Source organism: Natrix helvetica, assembly GCF_964273705.1.
Source record: "Natrix helvetica genome assembly, chromosome: 10".
Classification (NCBI taxonomy): domain Eukaryota; kingdom Metazoa; phylum Chordata; class Lepidosauria; order Squamata; family Natricidae; genus Natrix; species Natrix helvetica.
In genome coordinates this window covers 398,754-415,735 of record NC_138561.1, presented here as the reverse complement: position 1 = coordinate 415,735, position 16,982 = coordinate 398,754, and the positions used below count along the sequence as shown (strand labels likewise).

The 16,982-nt window shown below is 43.7% G+C and overlaps 1 protein-coding gene across 4 annotated transcripts in view; it reads left to right on the top strand.

The window, feature by feature from the left end:
* The window catches only part of SETD6 (SET domain containing 6, protein lysine methyltransferase), a 46,735-nt gene extending 31,194 nt beyond the window's left edge, over positions 1-15,541 (top strand). For all 4 annotated transcript variants that reach the window (XM_081963191.1, XM_081963190.1, XM_081963193.1 and 1 more), the window contains one exon: positions 14,794-15,541. In XM_081963191.1, the coding sequence (XP_081819317.1) occupies positions 14,794-15,102 (309 nt within the window). In that variant the 3' untranslated portion in view covers positions 15,103-15,541. The remainder of the gene's footprint in view (positions 1-14,793) is intronic.
* Positions 15,542-16,982: the final 1,441 nt, after the last annotated feature.

The following is a 16,982-nucleotide window of genomic DNA, read 5'->3' as shown; positions in this document are numbered from 1 at the left end:
AAACCACACCCAATATGATCTCGGCAACATGCCCCCTCCTCAAATCAGATCAATTGAGAGCGCATTGGGGCTGGAGAAAGGCGGAACGATGGCAGGAACAATGGGACCAGCACCAACAATGCAGAGTATGCAATTGATGCTCCAGATGATACAAGAGACACTGATGAAAAACCAAGAAGTGACGGCTACAAATCATGAAGAGACAAGGAAGAATCATGAAGAAATGAAAAATGAAATGGGAGAATTGAAAGGAAATATCAAAACCGTGGATGACAAAATTGAAGGATACAGAATGCCTTAGCAATCAACGAACAGAAAATCCAGAACATCGAAACAAAAATAGAACAAACAGACCAGAAGATGGAAAAAATGGAGCTGGAATATAAACAAGTTAATAAAGAACTAGAGTTATCAATAATCCGACTTGAAAATGAAAAAGCTGCATTCTATTTAAGATTCCAAAACGTACCGGAAGAGAAGGAGGAAGACCTGAAAGGAAAAATGAATGGAATCTTCACTGAAATTTTACAGAGAAAAGAACAAGAGTTGAGAGGGGACATCGATGAAGCTTACCGTGTGCATACTAATTAAGCCAGAAGGCATAGGCTCCCGAGAGAAGTGCACGTAAGATTTGCCCAAAAAACAAGTAGAGATGAAGTATACAAAAAAACCAGAGAAGGGACGATTACATACCAGGGAAAAGAGTTGATCACGCTTAAACAGATTCCACGGAGAATTCGTGAACGACGTAGACAATACCAATTTTTAATAATAATAATAATAATAATAATAATAATAATAATAATAATAATAATAATAATAATAATAATAATTTTATTTGATTAGCCGCAACCCTCTCCCGAAGGACTCGGGGCGGCGTACAATCAAAACGGATAAAAATACACATAAGACAAACATATATACAAAAAGAACAGAGACATATACATATGTGCATGGAGGAGAGTTGACTTATAAGTGAAAGACAATTAAAACACAGTTTAAAATCCCATTAAATAAAATTACTAAATTAAAAAACCCATCAGGAGCGTTACGAAGTTATGGTTGAGCCAGGCCAGCTATTTGGAAAAGGTGGGTCTTGAGCTTGACACGGAAGGAGCGGAGGTCAGTAGTGGTCCTAATATCCGGGGGGAGGTCATTCCACAGGGCTGGGCCCGCCACAGAGAAGGCTCTGCTCCTAGGCGCCGCCCCATGGCACTGTCTGGTGGACGGCACCTGGAGAAGTCCCTCTCTGTGCGAGCGGATGGGTCATAGGGATGTATGGGGCAGAATACGATCCCGCAGGTAACTAGGTCCTGAGCCATGGAGCGCTTTAAAGATCGTGATCAAGACCTTGAAACGCACTCGATAGACCACAGGAAGCCAGTGCAGCTCGCGCAGGAGAGGTGTCACATGGGAGTACTTAGTACTCCCCATAATCACCCGCGCGGCCGCATTCTGGACCAACTGCAGTCTCCGAGTGCATTTCAAGGGAAGCCCCATGTAGAGAGCGTTACAGTAGTCCAGGCGAGACGTCACCAGCGCATGGGTGACTGTGCGTAGGGCGTCCCGGTCCAATAGGGGCCGCAATTGGCGCACCAGGCGAACCTGGTGGAACGCCCCCCTGGCCACGGCTGTCACATGATCATCCATGGACAGCCTGGCATCCAGGAGGACGCCCAAATTGCGCGCCCGCTCCACGGGGGCGAGTTGAATGCCCCCAATGGCCAGAGATGGAATTATCTGGTTGAACCGGGGAGCCGGAACCCACAGCCACTCCGTCTTGGAAGGGTTGAGCCTGAGTCGGTTGTCATCCATCCAGACCCGTACGGCTTCCACACACCGGGACATCACTTCGACGGCCTCGTTGGGGTGGTTCGGGGTGGAAATGTACAGCTGAGTATCATCAGCGTACAGATGATATCCCACCCCGAAACCACGGATGATCTCACCCAGCGGCTTCATGTATGTGTTGAACAGGAGTGGCGAGAGGACTGACCCCTGTGGCACCCCACAAGTAAGGGGGCTTAGGGTCGACCTCTGCTCCCCTGCCAACACACGTTGCGTCCGGCCGGAAAGGTAGGAGCCGAACCACCGCAAAACGGTGCCCCGGACCCCCAGCCCCTCCAGTCGGTGCAACAGGATACCATGGTCGATGGTATCAAAAGCCGCCGAGAGGTCTAATAGGACCAGGATAGAGGAACAACCCCTATCTCTGGCCCTCCAGAGATCATCTACCAACGCGACCAAGGCCGTCTCTGTGCTGTGCCCAGGGCGAAAGCCGGACTGGCGCGGGTCTAGATAATCATTCTCCTCCAGATGTCGTGGAAACTGAGAAGCCACCACACTCTCTACAACCTTCGCCAAAAAGGGAAGGTTGGAGACAGGACGATAATTGGCCAGCTCCGTAGGGTCCAGGGAAGGCTTCTTGAGCAAGGGTCTCACCACCGCCTCTTTCAAGGCGGCCGGGAGAGACCCCTCACCCAACGAAGCGTTCACTAGGCCCAGGAGCCAGTCGCGTGTAACCTCCCAGGATGCCAGTACAAGCCAGGAGGGACACGGGTCCAGCAAACATGTGGTAGGTCGCAGTCGTCCACGCAATCTGTCCAAATCCTCGATGACAACCAAGTCAAACTCCTCCCAAAAAGGTTTCTCAAGACTCGCCACTGGCGTCTCGACTGGGCCACTGAAGGGGACCCAATCCTTCCGGATTTGAGCGACTTTATCCTGCAGATATTTCCCAAACTCCTCTGCCCTACCCTGTAAAGGGACCTCCCGCGGCCTCTGAAACAGAAGGGAGCGGGACACCCGAAACAGGGCGGCAGGGCGGTTCTCTGCGGATGCAATGAGAGCAGCACAATATTGACGTTTGGCCGTTCTCAATGCCACTAGGTACGTCCTTAAATGGGCTCGTACCTGTGCTCGGTCAAATTCGGATCGGGAGGATCTCCAACGACTCTCTAGGCATCTCTTGCGGCGCTTCATCACCCTTAGCTCCTCGGTGAACCAAGGAGCCAGGGTGGATCGATGCCGCCGGAGAGGCCGCAAAGGCGCCACCCGGTTCAAGGCCCCGGTAGTCGCATTATTCCACGCGGCCCCCAGGTCCTCTACCCGAGGGCGGGTCAGGGCTGCAGGAGGTGGCCCAAGCTCCGTCTGGAACCTGTCTGGTTCCATCAAGCGCCTGGGGCGGAACCATCTAGTGTTTTCCGGTTCCGCCTCCCCGCAGCAAGGGGTAGCACCAGGGAAGTCAAGTCGGAGGAGTGAGTGATCTGACCATGACAGAGGAGTGATGGTTAAATTCACTCCTCCCAGATCACTCAACCACTGGCGAGAGACAAAAACAAGGTCCAAGGTGTGACCTCCCTCGTGTGTCGGGCCCTGAATCATTTGAGTCAGGTCCATGGCTATCATGGAAGCCATGAACTCCCGAACCCCCTCTGATGCTTCTCCCATCGACGGCAGGTTAAAATCCCCCATCACTAAAAGTTTGGGGGTCTCAACCGCCACCGATGAGATCAGCTCGAGGAGCTCAGGCAGGGTCGCTGATGTATGGCGGGGAGCCAGGTATACTATCAGCAGGCCCAACTGCCTCCCAGGGCCCCATTTTACAACAAGGGATTCACATCCGGACGTCTGTGGCACAGTGGACTCCCTCGGCTCCAAGTCCTCCCGGATAATCACTGCTACCCCACCGCCCCTTCCCCGGGTCCGGGGCTGGTGAAATGCTTGGTAACCTGGTGGGCACATTTCCACGAGGGGTAACCCTCCCTCGTGGCCCAGCCAGGTTTCCATTATTCCCGCGAGGTCCGGCTCCCCCTCCAAAATTAGATCATGAATGAGGGGGGCCTTATTGACAACGGACCTCGCATTGCATAACAACAGCCTCAGGCCCTGGGCCTGCAGATCCTGACCACCTAGAACGCGGGGGTTGGTACAAGTGACCGGGTGTAACCAGCACCCAACCGACTACGAGTTGTTAATCTGTCCTCGTATCTGCCCCTCCCTACGACTGTTGGAATCAAGTGTTAGGGTTCTAAATACCATGCAGAAATAGATCATTGTCCAAGGCAAAACATCCTTAATGGTGCAATTTATTCCGCAGGCATGTTAGAACGGCTATGGAAATTTCAACTCTAATTTACATCCTGTAAGTTCCCCCAGTTGAAAGTTCATGATCTCTCCCCACACCCACAAATCCATCACATGTTCCAATCATCATCTTCCACGCTGGCATGTACACCCATCTTCTTCCGGCCAGGTGTCGAGGTGCTGAGAAAAAAGATGACCTTGGCTTCTACAAAAGAATGTCAACAATCCATTCTACAATCCTACTCCTTTCTATTCCCCCCTCCCAACTACTACACTATTGAAACAGCATAGAAAATTATAAGAAAGTGTGGCAGGCCAAAGATCCTAAAAAGAATATAATTACAGGCCTGACATCAAGGAGCCCTGTATAGGAATGATATCCTCTCCCCCCTCCTCCTCTCTGCTCCTTCTGCTCAAGACCCCACCTGGTGACCTGGCTCTGTCATCGCTCCTGATCTGACCCACCCACCCCCCAACCCCTAAACCCCTAAAAGAATTTAAAAAACATTTAACTAAAACCCCCCTAAGTCTCCGCTTCCTCCACCTCTCGGGATTAATGAATCCGTCATCAAGGTGGGCCCTTGAAAGAGCGGAGGGCCACACCTGCGAGAGGGGGGATTCCCGCAGTAGGAGTAGGTCTAGCCTAGAGTACATATGCTGTTAAAAATTCATCAGGGCCTAGGCTCTGTGCTGCAGATGGTGTGGTCATACGCCATAGTCCAATAAAATTAAAAAGCCGGGTTCCGGTGCAAAGAGAATCGTCCAGTCCAAGATAAGGGGGGGGGGGGTAGTGATGATAATAAGATGGTCAGGTGCCGGTCAGTAAGTGGGGGCTAGTGGGTGGTCAATGGTGGATGGCGAGGGGTAGATGGATTTTTGCTTGATAATGGGCAAGGGGCAGATGGTCAGTCAGATGAAGATAAGGAGGTAAAAACCTCCAGGGCGCGCACGGATGAAAAACGGGCAGTTGTTAGTCCAAAGGTCAGCAGGGGGGGGTAAACGGAACAGTCAAGGAGGTGGCTGGCAGGGGGTAAAAAACTCCCCTGCCAAGTCTGATGTTAAACCTCCTGCCAGTTCCCAACAAGCCTGCCAGTTCCCAGCAAGCCTACCCCCCAGCCTCCAAGCAGCCTCCTGGAACGCAGCCCTTCTCCTACCAGGCCTTCGGCATTTAGGTCTTGCCTAGGCCTGCATCCATGTTCTAAGCACTCCAGCCAAACCATTACAAGCCCCAACGCCGCTCCTACCGGCCTCCAGACCTTCCTGCTCCAGTCCTATCCAGTCCTATCGGCCTCCAATCCTCCCAACTCGACCTCCAACATCTCCAAACATCTCTCCCAATCTGCTGCAGGCCGGGGAATTTGGCGTTCGGCTTTTCCAGCCGTCGCCGCCACCGCTTGGATTGCCGCCGCCCCAGGGACGGCCATTTCCATTCACCGCCGCCCCAGAGCTCGCTCCAAGCCACAAGCCTCCAAAAACGACAACAGCACGCCCCCGCACGCTCCAGGCGCCGTTTCTTCGCCTTTCGCCATTCTTCCGAGCTCCTCCAAACCTCTCCGCTCCCAGAACGGCGAACTCAACTCCTCCGGTCTCGAAAACGGCGTTTTTGGGTGGCGTCTCTCATCGGCAGCTCACCGGTCCACTCTCCGAGCTATTTCCAGATCTTCAAGCCACCCTGGGAGACCCCCCTTGGGTCATAAAAAGACCCAGGGTGGCTGTTTATTGGACACCTGGCCCCCATGATGTAAAAAGGGGGCCGGCAGCACCCCTGCTCCCTTAAAAGAGCTCGTGGATCTAAGGAGCTCTCAGGCAGACCGCCATTGCTCCAGGAAGCTCCTCCTCCTTTATTTAACAAATCAGTTAAATAAAAACAGAATAATGTACAGATGGTTGGTACCAGAAGGGGTACTGGTATCTTGGCAAGGAAAACGGTATAAGATAGAGAATATAGAAGAAGCACAGGAATTCTGTGAGAAATACTGCACAGGGGAAGAAGAACAAGGAAGTAAAGAGGACCTAGAAAGTAGACGTCAAGAGGAAGAAACATCAGAAGACAAGGAAAGAAGAACAGAGGAAAGAAAGAGAGAGAGCAGAAAAGGAGGGCGCAAGAGGGAAAAGTCAGATACAAACCAGAAGCAACAAAAAACACCCCATCTAAAGATGGACCAGGAAATAACAATTATTTCAACAAACTTGAATGGACTGAACGCACCAAAAAAAAAAGAGCGCAGATGTTTAATAAACTTAAGAAACTGAAGGTAGATATAATCTGTTTACAGGAAGTGCATATTAAAAAGGAACATAAGAACTTACTGGAAAACAAAAATACTAGGGAAATTATACACAGCACTAGCAGATAAAAAAAGGAGGGATAGCAACCTATATAAAGGAAAAAATAAATTACAAAGAAGTCTACTCTGATGAAGAAGGCAGGATATTAATGATTGAATTTGAGACAACAGAAAAACCGATATTATTAATAGTCATATATGCACCAAACCAGAAACAAGAGGAATTCTATAGGAAACTACACAACAAAATAAATGAATTAGAATATGAAAATATTTGCTTAATTGGGGATTATAATGCAACAGTGGATTAAAAAATGGACTATGAAAGCAAAAAGAAAAATAAAACAAAAAAATACGCTACCCAAATCCTTTTTTGAGATGGCAATGGAATATAAATTACACGATATTTGGAGAGAAAGGCACAAAACAAGAAAGCAGTATACCTTTTATTCGAATCCCCATCAGTCCCTATCAAGAATTGACATGGCTTGGATTTCATCTGGTCTATGCAATCAAGTAGACGAAATAGAAATAGAAGCAAATGAGTGGGCAGATCACAATCCAATAAAATTAAGATGGAAAGGTCAAAGAAGAAGAAAAAGATGGATGATGAATTCAAATATTGTAAATGAAATAGAATACACTCAAATGCTGGAGAAAGAATTAAAACTATTTTTTAGAATAAATACAAAAGAAGATACTTCAATTCAAAATCTCTGGGACACTCTGAAAGCATACACAAGAGGCCTTACGATTGCCTACATGGCGAGAAAAACTAGAAAACAAAAAGAGCAACAAGAATGTATGCAAAAGGAACTTATGGAAGCCGAAGATGAACTCCAGAAAGACCCAAAGAATAAAATTAAAAAAGAAAAAAGAGATAATTAAACATAAGATCAACTTAATAACTCAAAAGGAATTAGAACAGAAAATTAAAGCAGCCAGACAAAATTACTTTGAACAAGCCAACAAACCTGGACGATGGCTGGCATACAGACCGAAGAATGAAAGAGAAAAAAGGATGATATATCAATTAAAAGATGATGAAGGAAGAATTCAATACAAAGCGGAATAAAAGAAGCATATTATTCATAAATACTTCACAAAACTATATGCACAAGATAGTATGGAAGAAAACAAAATAAAACATTATTTAAACACAGAAAAGATAACACCAATCTCAAAAGAGCAAAGGGAGGCGATAAACAGGCCAATAACGTTAGCCGAAGTGGAATTTGAAAAACCAGAAAAATAATAAAACCCCAGGACCAGATGGAATACCGGTGGAGCTATACAAATATAATAAAATAATATTGGAAGAGTTAGGAGTGGAAATGTTTAATGAAGTTTTAGGAAAAGCCAAGATATCTGAATCATGGACAGAAGCAATAATATCGCTGATCCCAAAAGAAGAAACCAGCCTACAAGAAATTCAAAACTACAAGCCAATTTCATTATTAAACTCCGATTATAAAATATTTGCAGCAATTATGGCAGGAAGAATTAAACAGGTTTTAAATGAACAAATACACCTAGACCAAAACGGATTTTTACCTCACAGACACATTAGTAATAATACGAGAATCATCCTAGATATAATAGAGTACTACGAGGCGCATCCAGAAAAACAAATGGTACTGGTTTTCCTTGATGCACAAAAAGCATTTGACAACGTAATCTGGGAATTTATAATAACACTATTGGATGACATGAAATTCGGAGAAAAATTTATAAAAATGATAGAAGGATTTTATAACAATCAGACAGCCAAAGTTCTGATGAATGGAGAATTAACAAAGAAGATTGAAATAAAAAAGGAGTCAGACAGGGATGCCCCATCTCTCCTTTGCTGTTTATATTGACTTTGGAAATGTTATTAAATGAAATTCGGAAGGACCAGGGAATAAAAGTTTTAAGACTCAAAAATGAAGAATATAAGGCCCAAGCCTATGCCAATGACTTCGTATTTGTTCTAGAGGACCCATTAGAATCCAGTCTGAAATTAATTCAAAAAATAGAAGAATATGGCGAAGTGGCAGGACTAAAGATCAATAAAAACAAAACAAAAATGATAACCAAGAACATGACAAAAAAGCAAGAAGAGGAACTGGAAGTAACAACCAGAATGCAAATAACTAAGAAAGTGAAATACTTGGTGATCTGGGTGTCGGCAAAATGTTCCACAATTAAAGATGATAACTATAATAAATTAGTGATACAAATAAAGAAAGAGTTAGAAAATTGGAAAAAATATTCAACTATCACTCATTGGACATATAGTGACAATTTAAATGAATATTTTACCAAGAATCTTATTCCTGTTGCAAGCCGCACCTATTAATCCAGGTAAAAAATTATTTTAAGAATTAAACAAAATAACCGCTAGGTTTATTTGGCAGGGACGAAAAGCGAGGATTAAACTAAAGTCAATGCAAGGCAGCACTACTAGTGTGAGGTTCATAATTATCAAATCTAATTCCACGTTGGTAGCCAACTGGCACCAATTTCTGAGGCGGTTAGGCACCCCTCTGGGTAGACAATTTTAATATAGTTCTTTGCTTAATCCCTCTCGGAATTGATATGTTCAAGCCTCAGGGTACCGTCGGCCAGACAGTGTCGGCTGGTGACCCCCAGGGGGAGAGCCTTCTCTGTGGGAGCGCCTTCCCTCTGGAATGAGCTGCCCCCAGAGCGTCGCATAATCCCCGACCTCCGGTCCTTCCGACGCGCCCTAAAAAGTTGGCTTTTCCAGCAAGCCGGCCTGGCCTGTTAATTTTAACTTATTTTAAATGTATCGTCTTTTAAATTCGGTTGTTTTTTTGGATATGTATATAATTTTTTTTTTAACTTTTAGAATGTGTGTTTTCTTAATGTTGTACGCCGCCCTGAGTCCTTTTGGAGAAGGGCGGCATATAAATCCAAATAAATAGAAACAGAAACAGAAACCACCCTCTCAGACAAGCCACAAGGCTACTTCCCTTGCTTGATCATCCGGATCATCTATCTTCCTTGCCTCAGTGGGATCTTCAGACTGATTCCGTAGCTCTTGCATGAAAAGCTCCACATCCTGGAGCTCTGGGGCCGCCACACCATACCTCTCCTCTGCATCCTTTCCAGGTTTGTGGACATAGCATTCACACCTGATCTACCATTGGGATATCTGCCTCGATATCTTTCTAAGTAATTCCACACCTGAGCCAGAAAGTAAGCCAACGTTTCCATTTGGGTATCAAACATGACCTTAAAAGGAGGAAGCTATTGATTCTCCCATACAAGTATATACATGGGTATGTCAGCTCCCTGAGCCTCTCTCCTTGCTGCTGCCTGATGGCCAGGTGGCATTCCAGGACTTGTCGGGATAGCAGTTACTGGGATGTGGTCCCACTGCAACTTCTGTGCATCTCCTGATGTCCCAGACCAGCCCGAAACTACCGTCTGTCTGGAGGATGGAAATGGTGTAGCAATTGTGGGACCCACAATTGACCAATTTGGGGCAGCACAAGAAGTTTCCACTCCATTGGTTCTCCTCTTGGCTGCCTTTGTTGGCCAAGTCTTTGATAAAGTTAAATGAAATTCAGCTTCTACTGCCTTCCTGAGGCCACTCACCCATGTAGTTCTTGGTGCACAATCCAATATTTTCTCATTTTGTGCAAATACAATTCTTGCTGCTGTCAATACATGTAACATTATAGACCCTTTGGCTTTCTGGTAACAAGAATATTTCTGGTTTTAAATCTGTATGCTGCTTAATTATCTTTTCCAATCATGTACAGTAGAACCTCGGATCACAAAACGCTTCTGACCACGACCAAATCAGGTGCTGACCAAAAAATCTGCTAAATGTTTCACACTAGTCACAAACACATCCTCAGGTTGTGATCAAACACAGCCACACACACCCCTTTTTTTTTGCACACATGCACAGTCAATCTTGCTTCCAGTCATGACCAAATTGGGTTGTGGAACTGTCATGATCAGAGGTTCCACTGTATGTATTTTTGTCCAATATTTTCTTGCTTTCATACATCTCCACCAGATATGATAATAAGTACCTGGAATGTGATTGCATTTCCAACATTTGGCAGACATGTTGTTAAACATTTTTGCTAATTTGGGGCTGGTGGCAAATGCCACCTATAAAACATTTTATAAAGATTTTTCTTATATGCAGTAGCCATTGTCAGTTTATACCATATTTTTGGAGTATAAGAGAAAGTGGGTGAACATTTAGGTGTTGTCTTATAGTCCAAATATGTGTTTTTGGCCTCCCCGGCCCCCAGAGGCAATCTGCACATCCCATTTTTGCCAAAAACAGACCCGTTTTCATCAAAAGCACACCCGTTTTTTGCCTGCAGCACTTTTGGGAGCTGGGGAGGGCAAAAATGTGATGCATTTTTGGCTTTGGAACCCAAAAACAGGCTGTGCGAGGGTGAAAACGTGGCCAGTGAGGGCGAAAACGTGACAAGCAGAGGCCAAACAATATTTTTTGTTGTCTTCCTCCTGTAAATGTAGGTGCATCTTATAGTCCGATAAATACGCTAATTCCTGTCCCAAAGTTTTTGCCATTTATCTAATTCTATAGTATAGCCAGAGGTTTTTGCCCATACTATCATTGTTTCTTTTACTTGTTCATCTTCCATTTTAAAGCTTAATAGATAATTATATATTTTTCTTATCAGTTTTATCATATAAGATGTCCCTAATAGCATCTTATCAAGTGTTGTTGATTCTTTATAAAAACTCCATGTTTTCGCAGGTTTCTTGTATTTTGATTGTATTTGCAAGTGTGGCCACCAAGCTAAATCCACCCCTTGGTTTTGTAATTCCTGTCTTGTTTTAAGTTCTCCATTCTCATTTAGAATGTCTTTATAGTATACCTTTATTTCCAAGTTAACAACATTTGGAAGTATCAATGCTTTCATTGTAAAGAGCCAGACTGGTATTTTCCTATAGTTTTGTGATTTAATTTTTCCCCATACTAAAAGTAAAGCATTCCTCACATAGTGTCTTTGAAAGTATCTGTGTGCCATACCATAGAAAAGCATCCCACTGTAATTGAAGATCATGTCCCTCAAATCTTCTATGCTTGAAATTTTTCCATTCCGATGCCTGATAATATAGCTCCCAATCCTGTAGCTGAAAACCCCCATTGCCTTTGGACTCCTGTAACACTTTCAATTTTATTCTTGCTTTTTCCCCTTGCCAAATATATTTCAAAATCATTTTATTTAATTCTTCAAAATATTTTTTCTTTAGTTTTATCCCACACATTTCGTAATGAAGTTCTCCTTTCCTGTTCTCTTTTTAAAAAAAACCCATTTCTTTTTCATCATCTGTAGAAATTCTTTATCTTTTAGTATAGATTGATTCAAAGTCCATCTTTTATCCCTTCCAATTATTTTTATTGGATTATGGTCAGCCCATAGATTTGTTTCTATTTCTATCTCCTGCACACTTGTGCTTAATTCCGATGACATTCAGATTATCAGACACTCAGAGCAAGATTGATGTCTATTAGAGTAAAATGTGTATTGGTTTTTCCATGAGTTCATTTCTCTCCACGTATCTTGTATACATAGTTCTGTCATTTTAAAAAGGTTCTGGGTAGAGTCTTTCTTATTCTTGTGTTTGTTTTGCTATATTTGTAATCATGTTTTGTGTCAACTATTGCATTAAAATCTCCTAAGAGACCAATATTTTCATATTCTGTTTCAAGTATCTTCTTCTGGAGTTTTTAATAAAATTCTTCTTGTCCATTATTCGGCGCATATGATAGATAGCAAGTAAGAATATCCATTTTTTATTTAAGGTCGCTTCCACCATCAAGATTCTCAACTTTAAAAATTTGATTAGCACTTATTGTTTCTTTAATACCACCTCTCTTCTCTTTTGTTGTGATAGCGAGAAGAATAATTTCTCCAGTTTAGAATACTCCAATTCTATAATATGGTGTTTCTTGTAATGTAATGTCTAATCTTAAACTTTGTAGTTTTTGTAAATATTTTTTTTTGTTTTCATGGGGGAATTTAGTCCATTTATATTGACTGACAACATCTTTATTTCTTCTTGCATTGCTTCACTTGTATATAGGGTCTTATGCTCCTAGTTACCCTTATTTCTCTCTGTTCCTTTGCTCTTGTTTCTTCTCACTCTACTCATGCTTTTTTCTCAGCTTCACTTTCATCTTTTTGTGTAAACTTTTCTTCTGCAGTTGGCACTTCTTGTCGTTTATATTCTATTTCTCCCCTCGCTTCCTGTCCCTCTTCCATGTTAATAATAATTTGAATTTAATAATAATAATTTGATGTTAAAATGATGGTCATAAAATTCCAATGAGTCCAGTCTGTATCTTTTTTCGTGCCAAGTAACTAGTATTACATTGTATTTAATCAACATTGTAGTCAAAATTTAGTATTCTTTCTGTAGGTCTCTTACTCTCCTAGGGATCTGTTTCAAGACTACCAATTGTTTCCCCTTGTTGTAATTAACCGTTTAATATTTAATTTATTAACCGTTTGCTTATTAAATCCTTAAGTATTTCATTTCATCGATTTTTTCACAAATCTCACATGTACTTCTCTTGGAAGGAAGGTTGTGCCTCCTTGTGTAAATAAATGAGAACCCCCTTGTAAAGGTGCTCATGCAGCACCTTGTTTATTAATGCATGAAGACAGCAGGGACCCCTTGCAAGCTGAACGGCATGACTTTGAATTGGAAACTGCCGAGGGGACAGTTGAAAGCAGTCTTCCACTCGTCCCCTTCTTGAATTTGTATACGCCTTCACAAAAAGTTTAATTTTGTGAACAACCTTGCCCTTGGACAACATGTCCTTCATAAGGGGTAGGGCCACAGGTGGCACGCGGAGCCATTTGTCAGGGCACGCGAGGCTTGCACGTGTTGGCAAGCTGACTTTGGCCATTTTTCGCCCTCCGGAGGCTTCAGGAGCTTCCCTAAAGCCTCTGGAGCACAAAAAACCGGCCCTACGGGCAAACCAGAAGTTTAGAAACGGACTTCCAGTTTGCTCGTAGGGCTGGTTTTGGGCCCTCTGGAGCGTTTAGGGCTCAGGGGCAAAAAACGACCCTACGAGCAAACCGGAAGTCACTTCTGGGTTGTTTGTAGGGCCGGTTGTAGCCCTCCGGACGGCCTCTTGGTGGGGGGGAGGGAGGTGTTTTTGCCCTACTCAGCCTCCTATAAAGCCTCTGGAGCCTAGGGAGGCCGAAAAAAGCACGCCAAAAATGGGGGGGGAGCACTGGTCATGTGTGCATGTGCGCAAAGCATTATGGGTGTGGCACGCCCGCGCACAACCCCCCCTGCTCTCCCCCCGCTTTTGGCATGCGAGCCAAAAAAGGTTCACCATCACTGGGGTAGGGGGTAGGTGTTTTCCACACAGACAGCGTTAATTCTGCAGAATTCCACGCACAGCCTCAACACACACACACATACACACAATTTTTGTCTCTCTTTAAAGAGGATCAGGGCAACTACCTTAGATTTGGCAGGTTGATAAAATCCCACTTTAAATTGGTATTTATGTATTTTCTTAGCTCTGCCATGGAAGGGGTCATGGAATACATCTTAGGCTTTGCCCCAGGCACGAATTCTATTGTGCAGTCAGTTGGTCGATTGGGGGGGTGGGGGGGGGAGTTACAATCCTCTTCACTGAAAACCTCCTCTAGGTATTCCTTTGCTATTTGCTGACGGCCTCGTGGCCCATCTTACACAGGGGCTGCAGTTTTGGGGCCATCTGCCTTGATGGGATTGTGGTCACTGGGTAGCGATCCGGCCTCACTGGAGGCAGCGGCCTGACACCAATGGTTAACTTTTTGTAGCTGTCCTCCCACTTTATAGTGGGTCCCCAGTTGTCTAGCCATGCACGCCCCAATATAATTGATTCATTCATTTTTGGTGCTACGATGAATCTGAAGAGCTCCTGGTGACGCCTTATCTGCAGCCTCACAAGCTCTGTAATTAGCACAGAAAAACATGTGACTGCAGAATGGCACTAATTCTACATTTTACTAGAGAAATAAGAGGCAAAACTTTAAGTGTTCCACTTGTAAAAATTACCATCTCATTGTCCTCCCATTATATTTATATACATAAACATAATGGGAGGACATTTAGCTAGGTGTTTTGCAAAATACTTTAATTAAGTCCTCAATTATGCTGCGATTCTTCTGTATGAGCATTCTCACTGTCTTGCAATATGCATTTACTCAGCATGTAAGACAAAACCCTGCAAAGGGTGTAATTGGCAGACTTTTAAGAAAAGATGAGCTGGGGATGGCCTGCTTGAAATCCACCGAGAAAAGCAGTTTTAGGTTGAAACCCAAAAGTGAGTTTGCCTGATAAAATATGATTTTGGTTGACATCTCTAACGTGTTTGTGTGTGTGTGTGTGGTATGTTTGTGTCTTGCTATAGGTGCTGACTATGTCTGCAGAAGAATTCAAGGAATTTAAAGACCACGAGGCCAAGACCAATCGAAAAGGGACCACTTGCTTGATCGAGTCAGTTACTATGATACCCAACCTGAGTGCTGCTCAGAAGAAGCTTCTCTTTGATGCCACAATACTAACACTGAAGGCTTTCTCCTCCAGTCTGAAGGAGGAGGAAACGATGCTGGGAGACCTGCAGGCTTATTTGGAATTAAGCCGCCGGGAGCAATTTGCCCTCCAAGTGCGATACGGCCAGAAGAAGATTCTGCATCAATTGCTTGAACTGGCAAAGTAGCTGCTGCTGTGAAGGTGGCAGTCTTTGGGCCTGGATGCCTGATGAAGGCTATTCTCCTAGGCAATAAAAATGAATTCCATAAATGGAGTTTTTTACTGTCCCTCAAGGACCTAATTGCTCAGACTTGTCTTCAGAAGAAAACTGTTTTTTCTGTCTACCACAGAAGCAAAGTCTGCCTTTGCTTCTTTAATATAACACCTCTGAACAGTTTTGCGAGAACCAATATGTTTTGGTAAAGTTCATTCACAAGAATTAAAGGTGCCAATGATTAGAATGTACAGAAAGATGTACAAAAGATGTACTTTTGTCATAGCATGGAATAGTTTGTCAGGTTCAATTCTTAAAAGATTGCAGGGAATTTGGCATACAATAAATATTCTACTATGAAGACTGTATAGAAATAAATGGATACTGCAACCAGTAGGTAGTATCTCTATAATATGACTCACAATATGAAAACTTAAGGGGGCACAATGGCTCAGTGAGCTTGTCACCTGGAAAGTTGATGGCCTGGTTTTGAGACTCAAATGCCAAATCACCCAATGGGGTGATCTCCCATTACTCACCCCAGTTCCTGCCCACCTAGCAGCTGGAAAGCATGCAAATGTGAGTAAATTAATAGGTACCACTTTGGTGGGAAGGTAACAAAGGTGTCCACATAATGACGGAAATGGTCTTGGCTCAGCTAAGAAACATGAACACTGCCCCCTAGAGTCGGACACAACTAGGCAGGGGAAACATATCTTTATGTAAATTTTGGCTATTCTATTCAGTAATGTGAAGGTTTTGTCTCTAACAAGCATAAGCTTCTCAGGAAAGATACGGTATTTTTCAGAATATAAAATGTACCTTTTTCCCCCAAAAAAGAGGGTGAAAATCTGGGTACGCCTTATACACTGAATACAGCATTTTTGGCCTCCCGAAACCCCGCCCCCACATCCCATTTTTTGCAAAATGGGACACGCAGAGGGTTTGGGAGGCCCGCAAAGTGGTCTTGGAGGCAAAAATGAGTGGAAAATGTGCTCGTTTTTCAAGAAAAATTGGTCTTTTTTTGCTTTTTTTTTTGCCCTCCCTAGCCCCGAGAAACACTCTACAGGCCTCCCACAACCTTTGCATGCTCTGTTTTCACACAAAAAAATGTGCAGAGGGTTTGGGAGGCCTGCCGAGTGTTCCTGGGGGCCGGGGAAGGCAAAAACATTTTTTTTAAAATTACCTCTAAAATCTTGGTGCGTCTTAGACTCCAGTGTGTTTTATAGTCCGAAAAATAGGGTAGCTCAATGCTTTCCTCAACTCCATGGAATGTGTTTTTTAGTTATTTTAATTATTTCATGTAATTTAATACTTGGAGCAACTGTGTTTTAAAATTCAGAGCACTAAAACGTACTGCCAGGTTTGCATATACTTTTCACATCAGAAATCAAGCAAGATTTGGCATATGGATGCCCTTAATCTGAGAGGCAGTGTAGCTGGAGCAAATTGACACAGAAGGCAGCAACCCTCTGCATCAGTTTTAAAACCCAAAGTTTCTAGTGCATAACAGTTGCCTGAGACATTGAAGGCCCCCAATGTTCAAATGGGCATTTCATGTACTGGTGGCTTTCAGGCCATTCTCACTATTTTCAAGAGGGATAGAAGAGGCACAGAAGACGACCCTGCTATACAGGAAGATAACATTTGCATTTACTAAATGAATGATTCACCCAAGATAGGATAGCCTGAAATTTTACCATTTGCCTTAGAGCTTGCTAGCAAGCATTTGTTCATCTTCAGTACAATGACATTCTCCTATTAACCTGGAAACCCAAATTTCATAAGTTTTTAAAATTCTGATGCTCATTTTATTCATCTTTATCCTGGTCCTAAGTGAGGACGGAAAAAGA